At 34.9% G+C, this 20,000-nt stretch overlaps 3 protein-coding genes across 52 annotated transcripts in view; 1 reads left to right on the forward strand and 2 right to left on the reverse strand.

Annotated features, from left to right (window-relative positions):
* Positions 1–20,000, reverse strand: part of adgrb2 (adhesion G protein-coupled receptor B2) — a 554,448-nt gene that overhangs the window by 79,148 nt on the left and 455,300 nt on the right. For all 50 annotated transcript variants that reach the window (XR_015515959.2, XR_015515958.2, XR_015515944.2 and 47 more), the window contains 3 exon segments: positions 19,516–19,666; positions 2,974–3,043; positions 74–140 (listed from right to left, as the gene is read on the reverse strand). Coding sequence is in view for 15 of the 50 variants with exons in the window: in NM_001443200.1 (NP_001430129.1) it covers positions 74–140; positions 2,974–3,043; positions 19,516–19,666 (288 nt within the window). In the remaining 35 variants the exon portion in view is untranslated.
* Positions 7,873–12,391, forward strand: zmp:0000000634. Its single transcript, XM_087273659.2, has 4 exons — positions 7,873–8,943; positions 9,358–9,587; positions 10,220–10,334; positions 11,329–12,391. The coding sequence occupies exons 1-4, from the start codon at positions 8,419–8,421 to the stop codon at positions 11,749–11,751; spliced, it is 1,293 nt and encodes a 430-aa protein (XP_087129785.1). The 5' UTR covers positions 7,873–8,418; the 3' UTR covers positions 11,752–12,391.
* Positions 12,147–14,340, reverse strand: LOC148679815 (uncharacterized). The gene is made up of 2 exons (XM_088651519.1): positions 13,824–14,340; positions 12,147–12,851 (listed from the first exon to the last, which is right to left on the reverse strand). Exons 1-2 carry the CDS (start codon positions 14,263–14,265, stop codon positions 12,421–12,423), a joined length of 873 nt encoding a protein of 290 aa, XP_088507645.1. The 5' UTR covers positions 14,266–14,340; the 3' UTR covers positions 12,147–12,420.

The following is a 20,000-nucleotide window of genomic DNA, read 5'->3' on the forward strand; positions in this document are numbered from 1 at the left end:
CTTGCATATGAAATGGGTGGAGCTCATGTTGAGAAAATCAAACCAATAGGAAAGCAGAAAGAGTGAAACCTACCAGGACAATGACAGCAGCAGGACCGACGAACGCATAAAGCAGCCCCCCTTCCAGAGACAACCAGCAACTGAAATTAAAAGAATAAGAAAGAGACAGAAAGTGAAATACAAACACTGCAAATCACCAGGGAAAGGCAAGCTTCAGAAGAAAGAGGAGTTGGCGAGATAAAAACGGTTTATTTTTGCACAGTTTCCATTAACCTTTAATTATTTTTTGCTCACACAAATAAAGATTAAATTAAAAAGGAAGAAAAATAAATGAAGCCAACTTGGACTCTAAACAAATTAAAATAAACTGAGGGATAGATCTTTCAAATGCAACCTTTTCATCTTAGTACTTTCTGGAAGTATCACATTGTTCAATTGCTTTCATTGCGGATGACAAATAAAAAGCTGCAGCGAGCTAATGGACGGATACAAATATTGCCTGGTAAACTTCCACACAAAACAGCTCTTCAAAACCTGGAAGGTCATACAGTATTTTTAGAGACAAGAATGATTCATCATGATTGTATTATATATAAACATTTAGCTAATGTTCTGCTTAAGCACAATCAAATAGATTACAATTAACAGTGGAGTCAACATTAGGAAAGAGCCCACAATTGAATGGGTGTTTTCAGCTGATAAATATAGGCCAGTAGGGGCCTTCTGCGACTACTGGTAGGTTCAGAAGGCTGTAATCATCCATCCACATGGTTAATCAGCTATAGATCACATATGGCTGCAGGCGGGAGTTAACAAGAATTATTTATATTATTTATTATATTTCTCATTTATTGTATTTTATTAACCCCTACAATCACAGTAATGTAAAAACAGATCTGGATTTGGAGTATTTGACATTAGTATAGCTGATTAACCTTGTGGATGGATGATAACAGCCTTCTGAGATTACCAATAGGTGCAGAAGGCCCCTACTGGTCCATATATATCAGCTGATAACCACTGATAACGCTTATTCAATCGAGTGTTAACATTCTAATCTTTAAAACCGAAATAGTCAAACAGCACTTGTGAAACACTGAATTTTGAACAATAAAGATTACATTATTCCTTTAAATAAGTGAAATAGTTTATTAATCATTCTATATTTCGGTCTACACTGTATAGTGTGTTTCTGATACATTTGTGAGATGTCCAATCAGGCATGTACTGATATGTGGAAGACTGCAATGAAGAGTGACTGAGAAGTAAACAGTCCAGCGGTGGGGTTATTTCAGGCCACTGACTTTCTGGCACCGTTTCTAAAATTTGTCCTTTGGTTTGAGGGGAATCCATGTGTCAGACACATCCAATTAAAGCTCTCAAAGGCCAGCATTGTTTTCAACTTTTGTCTCCGATTAGTCAGGGAGCTCCCTTCTTTAAATCAATTGCTTAGTGGTGCAGGAAAGACAGAAACCATTACATGCAGAGAGGCAGAAAACGACCAATGAGGGAATTCAGCGGATTAGAAGATAAAAAGCTCAGGGCAGGACGTGAGGGCTCTCTGAATCAAGATTATTCTACAAATACTAGGGTAAAAGGTCAACATTAGGCATAATGGACTCATTGCTCATTCACTTTAGAGTTATTTCTTTATTCACCCTATGTACCATATTTTTAAATACATAATTAGTGTTATAAATTATATGGTATCACCTTAGTTTTAGTAACAATACAGACTATTTATTACAGGCTTATTACCTGCTTGTTACTAAGGTATTAAGAGTGTTTTAGCATATGATGTTGATGATATGATCTTAATTTACATCCTTAATCTTACTGAATACCTAAACACAACTACTATGTGACTAACTATTAATAAGCAGCTAATTAGTAGTGTATTAAGCTCACAAATTGTGTTTGTTAATAGCTTAAATTATACATTAAAAAGAAATGTGACCAAATAAAAAAGATTAAGTTAAAATGATGAAAATATTTATTAAAATATCTAAAAATAAGTAAACTAGCAATAAAATAATAAGTAATTATATTCTGGTAGAATATACATGTCAGCATATATTTGTAAATATGTCTGATTAAATTTTAGTTCGCTGTTAACTTATTAAATTAAGTATTTTTTTCTGATATTTGTTTAATACAATTAATTTTTCAAATACCAAATGCAAATGTATTTACAGCTTATGTGTTTAGTAGTATTCCACATATAAAACTATTTATAGTTTTATGCAAACTATTTATATGGGCTGATTATATATATATATATATATATATATATATATATATATATATATATATATATATATATATATATATATATATATATGTATGTATATATATATATATATATATATATATATATATATATATATATATATATATATATATATATATATATATATATATATATATGTATGTATATATATATATATATATATATATATATATATATATATATATATATATATATATATATATATATATATATATAAACTTACTAAATTTAGTCTTCTTCAACTTAATTTGTTTGTTCAAATTAATCCCAAAAATGTTTTTACAACCATTAAACAAAGGAATCTTATTTAAATCGTTGTGTGTGTGTGTGTGTGTGTGTGTGTGTGTGTAAGGCAAGCCTGAAATGATTAGCCTAAAAACATAATGGCTAATGCTAACACATTAGATAACATGCTGGGAAAGAGACCAAAAGCAGCTATGTGATTGGCTATGAAGCCAGTTAGCATTAGCGAAGTTAGCATTCTAGGTTTTCCAATGGTAAGTAATACATTTTAAAGAACATATTAATCTCCCTTTAGTAAGAAAAGCTCTGGCATGTACTTCTATATTCTGTTACAGATTCAATAATTACTTAAGCTAAATAAAACATGATAGAAAGCTCGAAAAGAAACTTCTCTGCTTTACATTTTCCTTGTGAGACTGGACTGCATTGGTTATACTTACTAACTTGGCGTGCCGTAACCTCTAGCCCGTGTGAAACCCACAGATACAGCTACTACTAAGGCTGGAAGACCTGTGAAAAGAGAAAAAAATATATATCTAGATGTTAAAATCTCAGACAAATAAAATTTTATTTAAAACCCACATTAAATGAGGTGCCAACATTTACTGAAAAATAAAAATACTGAATAAATATTTGGATGTATTTAGATAAAAAAGAAAACAAAACTAAGCTAAATGGATGAAGAAGTATAATAAAAAAGATTTTGTACATATTTTCTTCCATATTTTGTATATTTTTTTGGCAAGACTTTCAAGGAGAGCAGGTTTTTATTTCAAGCAGAGCAGGATACTATTTTTTTATGTGTTTGTTTATTCATTTGTTCGTTTGTTCATTCATTTGTTTATTTGTAAGTTTATTTGACAAGGACATTGCACAATAATACCAAGAAATGTGTGCCAGAATTAGCCAAAAAGCTATTTTTCAACTGACGGATGTTTGAATAGTCACCCTAAAAACATAAAACAATTAATCAATACATAATATATTAAAACATCAAACATCAAACACCACTTACAACATTCCTACAAATTAACAATCCATTAAAAAATTTATTAAAAGCAAAGCAATAAACATTATTTATCAATATTATATGTAACGCTAAACTTTAATGTGCAAAACTTAAGAGAAACCCCCCTGAAAAGAACCATTGTAATGTCGACAATCACAATAAAAAGTGTCTTCAGGGCATTCTGGGAATGTGAATTTTACAGTTATTCACTGTACACTCTGACAAAAGTATTGTCGTCGATCTCAGTTGTAAGAGCAACAAATAATAATTTGACTTCTAGTTGATTATTTGGAAAAGTGGCAGAAGTTAGATTTTTCCAGTGAATTATCTGTTGAACTGTATCTCACTCATCACAAATACTGCAGAAGACATATTGGATCTCTCATGGACCCACGATTATCACAAAAATCAGGCAAGTTTGGTGAAGGAAAAATCATGATTTGGGGTTACATTCAGTATGGGGACGTGCAAGAGATCTGCAGAGTGGTCAGCAACATCAACAGCCTGAGGTATCAAGACATTTGTGCTGCCTATTACATTACAAACTACAGGAGAGGGCAAATTCTTCAGCAGGATAGCGCTCCTTCTCAAACTTCAGCCTCCACATCAAAGCTCCTAAAAGCAAAGAAGGTCAGGGTGCTCCAGCATTGGCCAGTCCTATTACCAGACATGAACATTGTTGAACATGTCTGGAGCAAGATGAAGGAGAAGGCATTAAAGATGAATCCAAAGAATCCTGATGAACTCTGGGAGTCCTGCAGGAACGCTTTCTTTATTAATGAGTTATTTGAGTCATTGCAGAAATGTATGAATGCAATCGTCCAAGCTCATGGGAGTCATACACAATGAAAATTATTTTTCCACTGCACTATGACTTTATATTCTATACTGTATGTTATTTCTTTTCAGTGATTAAACTTTTGTCTAAGCAAAGTCAGACCTTACTGTCCTAATTAAATAATTAAAAATCAAGGGATGATCATATTTTATTTTGGTAAAATAAGCATAATCTAGAGACCTTTGTCTTTCATATAAGCAACTTCTGATACCAAATGATCATCTAGAAGTCAAGTTATTTGTTGTTCCTAAAACTTGCATAGGCGACAAGACTTCCTTTGTCAGGTAGTGTGTATAAGGAAACTTAGTGTTAGCTGGTTACATATTTTTACTCTAACATTTCTTTTTTTACCTGACATTTTTTTTACATGGTTGCTAAACGATATACTAATGAACAGAACATGCAACCTAGTTTCCTTGTACTTTTTCCCTTTTTCTTAGAAGCATTAATGACAGATGGCCTGAGGCTGGAGAGGAAGTTAGCTGAAGTAATCTCCTCTCACATTGGTGACTTTCCTCAGCTTGTGCCCTTTTCATGGACAAATGCACACGGCGTACAGGTACACTCTGTGCACTGTGGCCTCTCAGACCCCACACACACACTACTTTAGCACACAGCAATTCCCATGGGCCTCTAGGTCTTTTTTTTCATAAGGCCAAAGTTTAGCAGTGTAAACGTTCCTGACTGTATTCTTTATAAGCGCTCCATAGGGCAAGGTCACAGAGCAGGAATTGTGACTCTCGAATCAAAACTGCGAATGCTAGCTGAACCATAGAGCTGTTGTGTCATATGGTAGAACATCATTACATGATCAGGTGTCAGAAGAGCATTGTGTTTTGTTTTTAGGTGTTATCTTTAAAATGTACATGGGTCAAAGATGAAACATGGAGTTTTAAAGGGATAGTTCAACCAAAAATTATAATTTACTCACTATTTATTTATTCTCAAGTGGTTCTATACCTTTTTTAAGTTTTCTTTCTTTTTTTTTTTAAATGCTAAACCTGTAAACTTTGACTTCCACAATAGGAAAAACAAATACTATGGTAATCAATGGATAGGTGTTTCCAAAATTTCAACAGAAAAAAAGGAGCTCAACCGCACAAGTTTGACAAGTAAAGGGTGTGTAGATGATGGCAGAATAATTGGTGATCTTTTATACTATCTTTTATAAGCAATATCACAGGAGTAGCAGTATGATATGGCTGCATATCAGCACTGGTGGGAGGCACACTGGCTTGAGGCCACAGGCTGAGTGCCTTAGTGTGCCACCAGTAACAATATACATCCACATTGCACTGCTACAAGTGTGATATTGCATTTATAACAGTGCGATGGCACAATCGTGTATATGAAAAAGAAAGTCAAACTCAGAGAGTTTAAAAATTATTTTGTATAAGGATCTACTTTCCTCCGCCATTCATTCACATCTGTAGCTGATGTCAGAACAGCAGAAACTGTTGCTAATTCACTAATGTCACTTTAGAGCTGGCATTTGATTGATTCTCAAGCATAATGTCTAAAGTGATGACAAAACAGTGGATTTTGCTGACATGGCAAGAGTATAAGGCTGAACAGCATGAAATGCCATTAGTCTACAGACATTTCCCAGTATTTCTCTGTTGCAATTGGGAGATCACAATAATTAACCTCGAAAAAGCTAAAGCAGTGCAAACATTACCAGATTACTGCTTTGTTTGCAATAAGGAAAAATGCAAAACACATGCGGGCATTTCTTCTTTCTTTCTGTTTACTGAACTAGGCTGCAGTACAAAGCGTTTTTCTCCTCTAAGGGCTTATTATGCTGTCTCTGTCACCATCTTGTGGATAGACAACATCAACCATCCTTGTTCTGCTCAGTATGACAGGCTAATCACTGCCGAAGCACTGTATCACCAAAATTATGGGTATTCAAAATAGGCACTATCCTTATAAATAAACTGCATAGTTGCAATCTAAATATCTACATTCTCGACTAAAAAGACTCAAAAGTGCATTATATTTTCCAACAACTGCAATATGTCAAACTGTAGTGAGTTTATTGATTTGCTGTCACTCTATGTTGGCGGAGGAATACACAACAGAGTGAAGAGCCTGTACAAGTTCTAATATTGCAGACACGGCTATCAGCCAATCAGATTAGATATACATAGATATATATTTTGTTTATTTATTTTTTAAGATTTATTTTTGCCATTTTTGCATTTATTTGACAACTATCGAGTATTTGGATATTTGTAGAGGGCACACACTTAAATTTTATTCAGTGTAACAAAGTTTTTTTATAGAAAATAATTTGATCTAAAGACAGTTAGGCAGCACGGTGGCTCAGTTGTTAGCACTGTTGCCTCACAGTAAGAAGGTCACTGGTTCGAGTCCCGCCTGGGCCAGTTGGAATTTCTGTGTGGAGTTTGCATGTTCTCCCCGCGTTTGCGTGGGTTTCCCCCACAGTCCCAAGGCATCCGCTATAAGTGAGTTGGATGAATTAAATTGGCCGTAGTGTAGTGTGTGTGTGTGAATGAGTGTGTGAATGAATGTGTATGGGTGTTTCCCAGTACTGGGTTGCAGCTAGAAGGGCACCCGCAGTGCAAAACATTTGCCAAAATAGTTGGCGGTTCATTCCGCTGTGTCAGCTCCTTATAAATAAAGAATTAAACCGAAAGAAAATGAATAATTGAAAGACAAATATTTAGTACTACATTTAACCAATTAATCTTTTTTATTTAATATATATTTTATTATCATAATTTTTTTAAATATATACTTAATAATTACTGGCCGGAATAAGTATGTTGTACTTTAAATGTATATTTAATCATTTTTTGTACATTTTATTTAACGCAGACACCAAAATGTAAACAAAAATGTTTGGAAAATGGGTCAGTAGTTAATTAAATGTTTACTTTGAAGTAATAATTTTACTTTTTGAGTTACTAAGAATAATTTTAATACTTCAAAGGTCATATTTATAATCACATGAAATATTTGTGTTTTTGTGGAAAAGATCAAAACTTAACAGCTTTGGGAAGAAAAAAAATCATTAGGGACTTTCTCTGAATTTAATGGCTTTATCAGGTATGAAGACTTTTCTCACTAGCCAAACCCTGATTCCCAGCAGATTACAATACATAATAGCAATCACAATGGAGCTTCCATCCAGAGCAACCCATGTTTCTTCACCACATGCTACTTCCTCCAGAGCCATATTTGGATGTCGTTCATCCCCTTCCTTCCCACGCCTTTCAATCCTGTTCTCCAAACCCGCGTTTTTCTAATTGCCTTTAATTTCCAGAGTTAATCAGAGCATTGTTAATGACATGAATATTTCAGAGGAGAGCTCATTATGTGTGGACGTGGCACACAGACATGGAGCAGGAAGAATGGATAGGTCTAATTAGCACATGAGTAAAGCTGGCCTCCCTGACTGTGATGGCAAACACAATAGAGAAGACAGCAGTAGGAGAGGCTATAACACACACACACATGCACAGAGACAAAAGAAAGACCTCGTTCTGCTGAGGAAAGGTTGCTGTTTGCGAACTCGTAATCAAGGGCTAATAAGCACCTTTCTTGGTCCTAAAATTTTGCCGATACAAGTTTCTTGTAAAATGTACTTAATCTATATGTGTGTTCAGTTCGGTGTTAAGTTGTTTGGTTGTTTATTCATCCGGTTGTTCGGTAATTCGGTCATTTGTTTGTTCGTAATTCATTTGTTTAACTTAAAGGGCACCTATTTTACCCATTTTTTAAGATTTTAGATAAGTCTTTTGTGTCTTCAGAATGTGTCTGTAAATTTTCAGCTCAAAACACCCATTGGATTATTTAAGCCCCTTTCACACAGTGATACCGGTAAATATCCGGAAAATTTCCGGAACGACTTTACCGGTATATTCAAAAAAGCGCTGTTCACACAGGCGAGGACGTTCCGGAAATTTTCCGGAAAAGCACCATTCACACATGCATTTCAAAATACCGTTAAATTCTGTGACATCATTAACCACTTGCCCTCGAAGTTAAACAGCTGGGATTGTATTTACAAACATGGAGGGGATTATGCGATCTGTATTTTTGTTGATGATTTCATTTATCTTTCAAAATTTTGTATTCATGCACCTTCTTGTGTCCCAGAGGCATCGTTACAGACGACTACAAACACAATTGTTAAACTATAGACGAAAAAATGTTAACGCTAGCATCCAAAGGCAGAGGCGCTACCTGCAGCTTAAAAAGACCGTAATGTTTACATATTTGGCTACAAAGAGTTCTGTGCGACGAACATGGGCATTTCCGCGGATCCACGGGAAAGTATTTTGGGGGAATATTTTGAATAACTTTGATGACGGTATGTGGATGCAGCATTTTCGCATGTCAAGAAACACATTCGAGTTCGTGCTGCAGCTACTAAGTCCATCTCTAAAACGGAAAACTACCGGCTGGCGAAAACCGCTGGAACCCCGACTGAGACTTGCTGTTGTGTTGTGGTGGTACGCCACCCCGAGTGAATACAGGACCATATCTTGCTTGTTTGGCCTTGGAATTTCTACTGTCTGCATGCTTGTTCGTCAGGTAGGCTACGTCAAGTTTATTTGTAGTAGAACTCTAGATATATGTGATTAATACGCAAATAAAATGTTATCTATCTATCTGTCTATCTATCTATCTATCTATCTATCTATCTATCTATCTATCTATCTATCTATCTATCTATCTATCTATCTATCTATCTATCTATCTATCTATCTATCTATCTATCTATCTATCTATCTATCTATCTGTCTATCTATCTATCTGTCTATCTATCTGTCTGTCTATCTATCTATATTAAAAACTCATTCATTTTCACAAGAGTAGCTTATAGTTTTAAAGTTGTTCACCTAAAAGTTATTTGCTATTCATTTACTTTGTAAAATAGCAAAGAGCGTTGTAAAAAATGAAACAATGTAACACAAATGTAGCTAATCAGTTTAACTTCACCATCAGGTAACAAATGCCCTGAAGACCCTTTGCGAGCGCTTTATATGCCTGCCCAAAGGAGAGCGTCTCCAAAAAACCATTGATGGCTTTTTTGCCCGAGGCTACAAGATGTGCGCAGGTGCCATCGATGGGTGCCACATACCCATCCTTAAACCTCACGTGGACCAGGCTGCCTACTGCAACCGTAAAGGTTGGCACTCTATAGTGTTGCAGGCCGTTGTGGATCACAACTTTTGGTAAGTAAATGTAAATATGTGAGAAAGTATATAGTTCTTAACACATACTGATTTGTGCCACAGCTGCCCAAGTATTCGTGATGGCCAAAACTATTGTTTATGTTTCTTTAATGGGTAATCCATATAAGTCACAGTAGAGTTTCTAATGCTAAAATATAGTATTTAATTTATTGTTTAATTAAAATGCAATGCGGTTTATATTGTATTTATACCCAATTACATGCTTTTACTTGTGGTAGAAGAAATATTTTAATGATTTAATTTATGTTTGATTAATGTCTTAACCTCTGAAAGAAAGTGAAATTTATACAAATTTGTGGTATAAAAACATGATTTGATCAAATATTATTTTATTTTGTTATTTGCCTAATAAATAGCAGTACAGTTTTTAGTTTACATTTTCTTCACACAAAATATTTATTGTTTTCTTATCACAAGCCTTCTAGATGACATGCTGATATTGCAGAAACCTGTTCCAGTAATGTACTACATAAGCTATATGCTTACAGTGCTATTGTTATCTAACTTTGATAATTAACTGTTCGCACATGGACATTTGTTAAATGCTGTTTATCTTTAAATAATATTTATGTTTTGTTTTATTAATATTGAGATAATTATTATTTTTTCAGTTTTACGGATGTGTATGTGGGTTGGCCAGGTCGAACTCACGATGCAAGAGTGCTAGCCAACTCACCTATATACCAAATGGCTGAGGCTCATGATGGGTATTTGTTTCCTCGTGAGGTACACCTTTTATAATATTATTAAGTATTACTTATTTTATTAAAGTTGACTAAACATATATTTATGTATTAGTTAACATGAACTAATGGTGAACAACTAAATTAAGCATTACATAATCTTAAATGAACTTAATCTAATGCACCTCTTTTCATTAACAACTTAATTAGGTAATGTTTATTTACATGAACACTTTACGCATACATATATTTGTTAATGGATTAGATAACTTGACCTAAGACAATTTTTTTTTGTACTGAATTTTTGCTAATGTAAACCTACAGTAAATTAAAATATGAGTAGTTAACATTAACAAAGATTAAGTTATGCTTAACAGATGTGTTTTTCATTGTTAATGCATGTTAATCCAACCTTATTGTAAAGTGTTACCAAATATTTCATTATGTGCTATCAATATGTGCTCTAAATTCTAATAAACAGCTAATATGCTTACTATATACCATTAGTTAATAGTGAGAATTGGTGGACAATTATGACAAATGTTATTAGAACTATTATTGTGCAGCAGTGTTTGGTAAGTTACTTTAAAAAATAATTAATTACGAATTACAGTTTCTCTGAATGTATACCCTATATTTTATGAACAAATTCCAACTTCAATTTTTCTTAAGCATGATCAATCTTGATGAATCTAACCTTTTTTAGTTGAAATTTATTCTGCAAAATATATTTAAAGCAAATACTAAAGAAATACATATATAACAAATACAGTTGTTTTGATTTATACCGAACTGTCAAAATTATTTACATAATTTAAGGGAAGTATATTATAATCATCTGCAATTAAATTGCATAAAATTAACGTAACAATAAACTCTTACTTGACTTTTGTTAGCAGAGAAGTAATCTAATTACAGTAGCAAGTTACTTTTTAACTCATTACATCCAAACACTTTAATGCAAGATATTTCCAAGTTTCCTAAAACAAGCTTAATTTGAAACAACCACTATAATTATTTTATAATATTTTTTACAGAAATCTACAGTGGTGGATGGAGTGGAGGTTCCCATACATCTTATTGGAGATGCGGCATACCCCCTTAAAAAATGGCTGATGAAGGGCTTCCTGAATCACCAAATTCTAACACCTGACCAGTCTCACTTCAACTTCTGTCTGAGTTCAGCTCGAATGGTTGTTGAAAATTCCTTTGGCCGACTTAAAGGACGCTGGAGGTGTTTACTTAAACGCAACGATGTTGACATAAATATTATGTCTGATATTGTTGTGGCTTGCTGCATCTTGCATAACATTTGTGAGCTCAGGAAAGAAAGATACCTGCCTGAATGGAACACTGACCTCCAGTGTGATGTTTCTGCTGATGTTACTGACAGAGAGCACAACAGAATTACTGATGATGCACAAGCAGTTCGCAGAGCATTAGTATCACTGCTGAGTTAAAGTTAATCCAAAAAATATTACTCACCCTCCTGCTGTTTTAAACCTACTTTTACTTCCTCCTGCTGAACACAAAGAAGGGTATTTTGAAGAATGTCGGTAATCAAACAGTTGCAAGGAATCTCTGAATTCTATAGAATGAAAAAAATATATATAAAATGGAGGTTGAAGTTGCCTTTGTTCCGATTACTAACGATCTTCAAAATACCTTTCTTTGTGTTTACCAGGAGGAAAAACTGCAAGGCAAGTTTTGAACAACATGAGGGTGAATAAATGATGACAGATACTATTTCTTTGCATTTGGCATTTTCTTAAACGGCTAGCCTGATATTTTGTGGGCATGTCCACGCTTTGTGTATTCCAGTTATTTTGAACTTGATAAGAAAACCTTCTGCAAATGGATTTAAACTGTTTATTTTAGCTGGCCATGAAGCAACAAAAATCTTAACATTTTATGAATGTATTATAGTTACATATTTTGTTCATCATAAATAATATTTAGATGGTATCAACTCAATATGAACATTTATACTTTTGTGGATAGAACAAATACTTACTGTACTGCACAAAATACATATTGGTTTGTGGAAACAGAAGCAATAATAACACATATAATCAACTAATTCTTATTAAAAAATTATTTAAAATGGAAGTGAACTGTTTTATTTTAATTTAGTCTTGCAAATCTTCCAAGAATGAAGGTTTGAACTGAGGATGGTGAGAGGCATCTTCATCTTGTCCTGGAGGGTGATATGGTACCATGTAGCTAGTACTAGGGCTTGGAAAATTGAAGCTGTGAGGATGTTGGTACAGTGGATTTAAGGGAAGAGAAGTTGCCAGGGGTGGACGCATCATAATGTCCTTTAGGAGGTTCCCTTGGAACTCCATCATCTCCTTCCACATTGCCATCATGCTTGCCCTTTCTTCCTTCTGCTCTTCCTTTGCCTCTTTGCGCAACATTTCTTCATACTCTCGTTGCTGCTGAACACGGAGTGCTTCTTGCTCTCTGAATGATGTTTCCATAGTGTGTAACACTGTAGTTATGGAGTCAACAATGTGATCTTTGTTTTTTTTTGCCTTCTTCCTTGGTGGCTGAGTGAAACCTAAAAAAGGAGGATAAAAAACCCAACACAATCAATATTTTAAGTAACTAGGCATGGTTGACCCAAAAAAAACTGTTATGATTTACCCACTTCTAACTTGTTACAAAAACCTTTTTTGAAGAAAGCTGAAAACCTGTAACTACTGACTTAGGTAAACAAATACCATGGAAGGCAATGGTTACAGTTTTTCAACAATCTCCAAATATCTTATTTTGTGCAGGATAGATAAATATTTAATAATATATTTAATACAAATAAAAAACACAAACTGGTTTATAACAAGTTAAGCATGAGTAAATGATGATATTTTTCAGTTTTGGGTAAACTATCCCTTTAATGTTGACTGACAAATGCAATATAGCTTGTTGTTAGTTCATAATGCATTTAACCAAAGTCTACATGTGCAGCTTTGAAAATGTAAAAAGTTGGATTTGAAATTAATGCTACTAAAATACAGTTCTTTGTTAGTTCCTCTTATCTACTACCAACATACAAACATCTTACTATAAAGTATATTATAATTTACATCCCACATGTAAATATACTTAAGTGATTTATATTAAATGCTAGTTTTTTTTTAAAACACTAGTAAATAAATGTGCAATGTGCTGTATATATTATATTATTTACAACACTTTGTTAATGAATGCTCCAGCAAACTGTAGTATTACCTGACATATAGTGAATAGTATCTCACACACACACACACACACACACACACACACACACACATTTACATATATATAGTTGTAGAAAACTACAGTATTGGGTAATTTGTTTATATTCATAAAATTGTTACCATAGCATAGGTTAATAAAAATACTTTACTATAGCATAGTTCAAAAACACAACAGCATTTACTGTAAATTACAGTAGCATTGTATGTGGAAAAAAAGAAACAATAATATTTCCATACACGTTTTACGTTATGTCACACATTTATTAGGTAAACATTTACATAATTTTACCCACCTGTAACACAGTCCATCTGCTCAGCATCAGAAGGTGGTACCTGAGTTTCTGTCATTTGAGTCGAAGTACTTCCTTCACACGAGTCCTCGGGGGCGTTAGTTTCAGGATCAACTGAATTTAAACTACTGGACAATGCCACGGGGTTTGTAGAATGACTAGACCCCCAGATAGACTGGCAAAGATCAAAATAGGCCCAGGAAATTCTGCCACTTCCACTTTGTTTATGGTGATCGTTTACTTTGAGAAATTTTAGCCGTAGTGTTTTTAATTTGCTAATGACCTGACTCTTGGTTCTGTGGATGCCTTGTTCACGCAGACGGTTTGTTATTTTATCATAGGTTACCGCATCACTAACGGTTCCTTTTATATGACGACTAATCTCTTCGTCCGCTCGGATAGAGAGAAGGACTTTAATTTCATTGTCGTTCCAGTTTGATGCCATTTCTTTTATTTTTGTAAACCGCGCGTCAGCTGTTTGTAGCTCTACTATTTGTGAATGAGTCAGCTGTTTGTGAATGCGTCATCAGCGTAGGAATGTTCTGATTGGCCGGAGTACACACCTTACGTCAGCACGTTTTAGGACTCGTACGTGCCATTCCGGCAATGTTCCTTCTGCGTTCACACAGCGCAGCATTCCGGCAAATTACCGGTAATGTTACAACTTCTCTTTCCGGAAAATAGCCAGAACGAATTTACCGGTATTTTCAAAAAGGGACTGTTCACACATACGGACCTTTCCGGAAAATTGCCGGCAATTTTCCGGAAAGGTCTGTATGTGTGAAAGGGGCTTTAGTATACCTTTCAGAATTTGCTACCTTGAACACAATGTAGCTATATTTGTTGTCTGTGCCTTTAAAGCTAGTTCTTCCCACCCACCATTCCCACGTGCCTGTTAGACTGATTTATAGTTCTGCTTCAAGCGCACGCATATGGTCTGATGCAGCCTTTGCGCAGGGTCGCATACCCCTTGCCGTGGCTGACGCTGATGCAACGACGCATCTCTTAAAAAATGTAACTACACATTGCAACGTAGTGCAAGCTCTGTGATTGGTCGGCTTGGTAGCTATGACCAGTGTGGGCAGGACTGAAAGCCATGAAAACCTGTTGGAGTGATTGTTTACACGTGTTGAATCTCGTGAAGGTGCTTCATATGAAAACTTTTGTTTTGTGTTTAGCTTATGATTAAAGTTGTTACACAACTACTTCTGAATGAGTGAGATTTAGCTACTTGTACATTAAGGTAGTGTTCAGAAATAAATAAAAGCACCCAGAAAGAAACTCATTACAGAGGAACATAACATAACCTACTGCCAGCAAGCGTTTCAGAAGTGTTATTGCAGAGCAACACAAACAGTGCACAGAGGTATAAATGCATGGCCACATGCAAAGCAAGAAGACGCAGAAGTATAAATAAGCCTTTAGAGTGTGCCTCAGTCCGGCTGCATCAGATAAACAGCACGGTGACAGACATAAAGTAAGTAGACCTGACATATGTTTGTGAGAAATACTAGAGTAAGAACTTTCCCAATGATTATTTGTTGTATTTGTTGTGGAGGTAATTCAAGCCTTTCTGTAATGATGAGTCACACACAATGATACAAAGTTCACACAGACATCACACACAGCTTGTGCATTTAATTTTGCACTGTTTTTGCAAGGCAAATTTGACAGGATACATCGGTTATGTTAATGAGCAAAATAAATTGTATTTAACATCCACAAATCGGGATTAGAGCGTCTTCCTTTATAATTGTACTGATACGTGGCTGTGATGATAAAGTAAAGCTGAAGTAAATTTTTGTAATTCATTATACACGTGCACTGTTTTTAAAACGTTTTAAAGTTGTAAAATTCATTCTTGATCACATTTGATGATGATTGATGATCAAAGAGAACTGAAGAGATCTTGTAATCCCAGTTGTTATACGCATTACTACAGGGACAGGTTAATACGCGGCTGTCGATCAATTCGGTGGGTGGAGAAACATAAACTCTTACGCCACATTGCGGTGGGCCTCAAAATGAGAGGGATTTGGATCCTATTTTAACATCAGGAAATTACAAAAAGAGACTTGTTGTCTTTATATAACCCCAATATGACTGTGGACACACTATGCCTGCACACAGCTCTGTCTTAGCTTACAAAAGAAATGGTTATTTCTTGACTATTAAAGGGGGTCTGCCATTTAAAAAAAATTATTTGCTCTAATTTAAGAAATTATTTGCTCTAATCTGTATCATTCATTCATTTTCTTGTTGGCTTAGTCCCTTTATAAATCTGGGGTTGCCACAGCGGAATGAACTGGCAGCTTATCCAGCAAGTTTTTATGCAGCGGATGCCTTCCAGCCGCAACCCATCTCTGGGAAACTCTAATCTGTAGCTTAAATAATATTTATTAAAAAAATTAATGCATGTTTGCACCAAAAATATGAATTCATCGGTTTGAATCTGGCAAATCTAGAGCATCAACAGACAGTATAAGTATTTACTAAACATGTTTCTTAAAAAAGGCATTTGGAGATGTGTGTAAAACTTGATGCATAGTTTGTATTTTATTATACACTTGCTCACACATGAAAGTTAAACAGTAAAATAAAAAATCTGTGCAGTCTCTCATGGTCATCCATTAATAGATGCAGGAAATCAAACTGTCACCGTTTATTTAATATCACAAATGTCATTGAGAACCACTCAAATTCCCTCAAAATACTGAAAACATAACAACAAGTATGATTAAGAAACTAGATGTAATTTGATAAAATTTATAAATTTGGTTTACGGAGGCATAATACCAAATATAACCGAAAAAACTTGACCCCTTTGATCGTCAATGTAAAATTAGCACCCTGCATGCAACCACCTTAACATACACATGACCAACCAGGCCATGTCTATAGCAATTTTCAGATTTCAGATTCTATATATTACAACTCATTTTCTGACATCTTAGCAAGAAATCCATCTTCTATCACCTCCCGGTGGGTGGAAATGCTATTCTGCAATATCTGCAAAGGGCATCTGTGAATTAATGGGAGTGATAGTAGATCAATAAGTTACACACCAAGTATATATGTGTGTGTGAGCAACAGCAAGAGCTTGAATATCCTTACAAATCCTGCCTGTGTAAGACGACAACACACAATGCTTTCTTATCAACAATCAGACATCAACGTCTTGTAACACAGCAGTAACATTGAGCTGCCGTGGCATGTTTGTGGCGTGTCATTGGGCTCCACTGAAGCAAACTGACATGCTGGACAATATGATGGGATTGAATTGATAAAACCCGGCATGCTATACTTTTGCATGGCACATGTGAGGCTGAAGCACAACAATAACTTTACTTTTGACCTCTGGTGTTACTTGTGTGTGTCTACTTGCTTATGTTGTTTATGAGGACACAAAATTGTATTATGACATGGGTATGACCTAGTTGTGCTCTATTAAGCTGGTTTATGAAGACATTCTTGGTGTCCTTGTAATTTAAAATTCTAAAAAAAATCATACTTAAAAGGGTGTTTTGACATTTAAATTAGCTACAGTTTTCCTGTGAGGGTTGGGTTTAAATGTATGGTAAGGCCATATAAAAAGCTTTTTTAAAGTATAAAATACATTACAAATATGGAAAGTAGGGTTGGACGGTTTAATCGAGGCAATTATTAATGCAAAAACTGGTTTAAATGTGTATTTGGTTTAATATGTAAATTACGACATCAATGAGGTATATGCAAATTAACTTTTATTTTCAGTCAGCCAGTCCAAGCGCTTCCGATGAACTGCCATCCCATACAAGATCGCCACGTTTAAGAACTGATTTCTTTAAAAACCATTGATCTTCACTACCTGACTAAGATACGATATAAAGTGGGTCTAAGACCAGACAAGAAGCACTGCATTAAATTTAAACACTGCATTAAAAATTATTTTTAATGGAGTTTCTGCGCTAGCCTGCTGCTCCTGACGGCGCTTACGTTTAAACAGTCTTTCATCTCTTTCTACGTTTTAATAACTTAATGAATGCTTAAGTCTATTTAACTCATTATATTTTTATTATATTACAACATCGATGCTGTGAAAAGAACCTTATGAGATTGGAAATAGTGACATAAACCTTTTATCTGAAGTTTATCGGTTGCTGAAAAGCACTAGCCATATACAGTTAAAGTCAGAATTATTAGCCCCCATCCCCCCCCCCCCCCCCCCCCCCTTTTTCTTCTTTTTAAAAATATTTCCCAAAAAGATGTTTAACAGAGCAAGGAAATTTTCACAGTATGTCTGATAATATTTTTTTCTTCTGGAGAAAGTCTTATTTGTTTTATTTTGTCTAGAATTAAAGCAGTTTTAATTTTTTTATAAACCATTCCAAGGTCAAAATTATTAGCCCCATTTAAGCTATTTTTTTTTAGATAGTCTACAGAACAAACCATCATTATACAATAACTTGCCTAATTATCCTAACTTGCTTAGGTGACCTAATTAATCTAGTTAAGCCTTTAAATGTCACATTAAGCTGTATAGAAGTTTCTTAAAATATCTAGTAAAATATTATTTACTGTCATCATGGCAAAGATAAAATAAATCAGTTATTATAAATGAGTTATTAAAACTATTATGTTTAGAAATGTGCTGATTAAATCTTCTCTCCGTTAAACAGAAATTGGAGAAAAAAATAAACAGGGGGGGCTATATTTCTAACTTTAACTGTATACACCATTATGATTGTTGTCAATGAACTACGGCTTTAGTAATATATATATATTTTTTACTTCAAACTTATCTAAAAACTACAGTCAGGTGTTTGAAATAAATCCTTTTGTTAGCTAAATCCATAGTAGTGTGTGTATTAGTCATGCTAAATCAATGAAAGCAGTTAATTTAATGTGTATTAATATAGCGCATTTATTGTGTATGGCCATACACCCAAAACGCTTCACAATTATGAGAGGGGGTCTCTCCACACCACCACCAGTGTGCAGAATCCACTTGGATGAAATGACGGCAGCCACAGGCTCACAGCACCAGTGCGCTCACAACACCCCAGCTAGGTGTAGTGAAGAGTCAGTGACAGAGCCAATTCAGTCGATGGGGATGTTTGGGAGGACATAATGTTGAGGTTTAATGGAGGAAATTTGGCCAGGACACCAGGGTTACACCCCTACTCTTTTCACAAGAAGTGTCATGGGATTTTTAATGATTACAGAGAGTCAGGACCTCAGTTTAAAGTCGCATCCAAAAGACGGCACTCACTGACAGTATAGTGTCCCCTTCACTTCACACTAAGACCCCTATCAATAGCAACCTAGTTTTCTCATGTGGTTTCCCATCTAGGCACTGACCTTTCTCAGCACTGCTTAGCTTCAGTGAGCAACCAGTCTTGGGCTGCAGGGTGACATGACAGTGGCATAGTTAAATCTTCTGTTAATCTTCAGTTAATTTTCTTGTTTATTCAGCAATCACTTTTTTCCCCAGGGGATTTCATGAGTTTCTTTGTGTGCAATTGGACAGGTTTGTGTGCTTCCGCACGAGCACCTTCTGGCTTTCTGAGTATATTTACTACAAATCAGACCTAGCTTTCTTGATAATCACATCTTTGCACATTTCATTTGCAAATTCAGTTTGATCAAATGCCCAGCCTGGAAAGTCCTATAAACCATATATACAAGTGTGTGTATGTGTGTGTGGATGACAAACCCCAGCCGAGGCACAGGAAACGCTTTCGAATGAGGCGAGATCTCATCTTGCCAATCACGGCCAGGTAGGACTGCCAGGCCTCCGTCAAAACCCAGCAGAAAGAGGCCAGAAAGAAGAAGTGTAAAAAGGCAGCAGTCACAGTGCACAGTCCCTAGAGAGACGAGAAGGATAGAGACATAAACAGAGAGAAATAAGAGATGAATAACAGATCTACGGAAGTGAAATGAACTTGGTATGATGTCATTTCAAGTTCTTGAATTAGTGAACTCTCTTAAAAAGTTTTTTTTACAGCTGGCAAACACCTTTACCTTTACTTTAACTACTATGGGTGTTATTATTCATGTATTTAAGTGTAATTATTATTATTATTATCATCATCATCATCATCATCATCATCATCATCATCATCATCATCATTATTATTATTATTATTATTAAAATAATATTATAGCAGTCATATGAATTCTTTCTCTGAATAATAATAA

Source organism: Danio rerio, chromosome 19 (assembly GCF_052040795.2).
Source record: "Danio rerio strain M-AB ecotype USA chromosome 19, GRCz13ab, whole genome shotgun sequence".
NCBI classification, from domain to species: domain Eukaryota; kingdom Metazoa; phylum Chordata; class Actinopteri; order Cypriniformes; family Danionidae; genus Danio; species Danio rerio.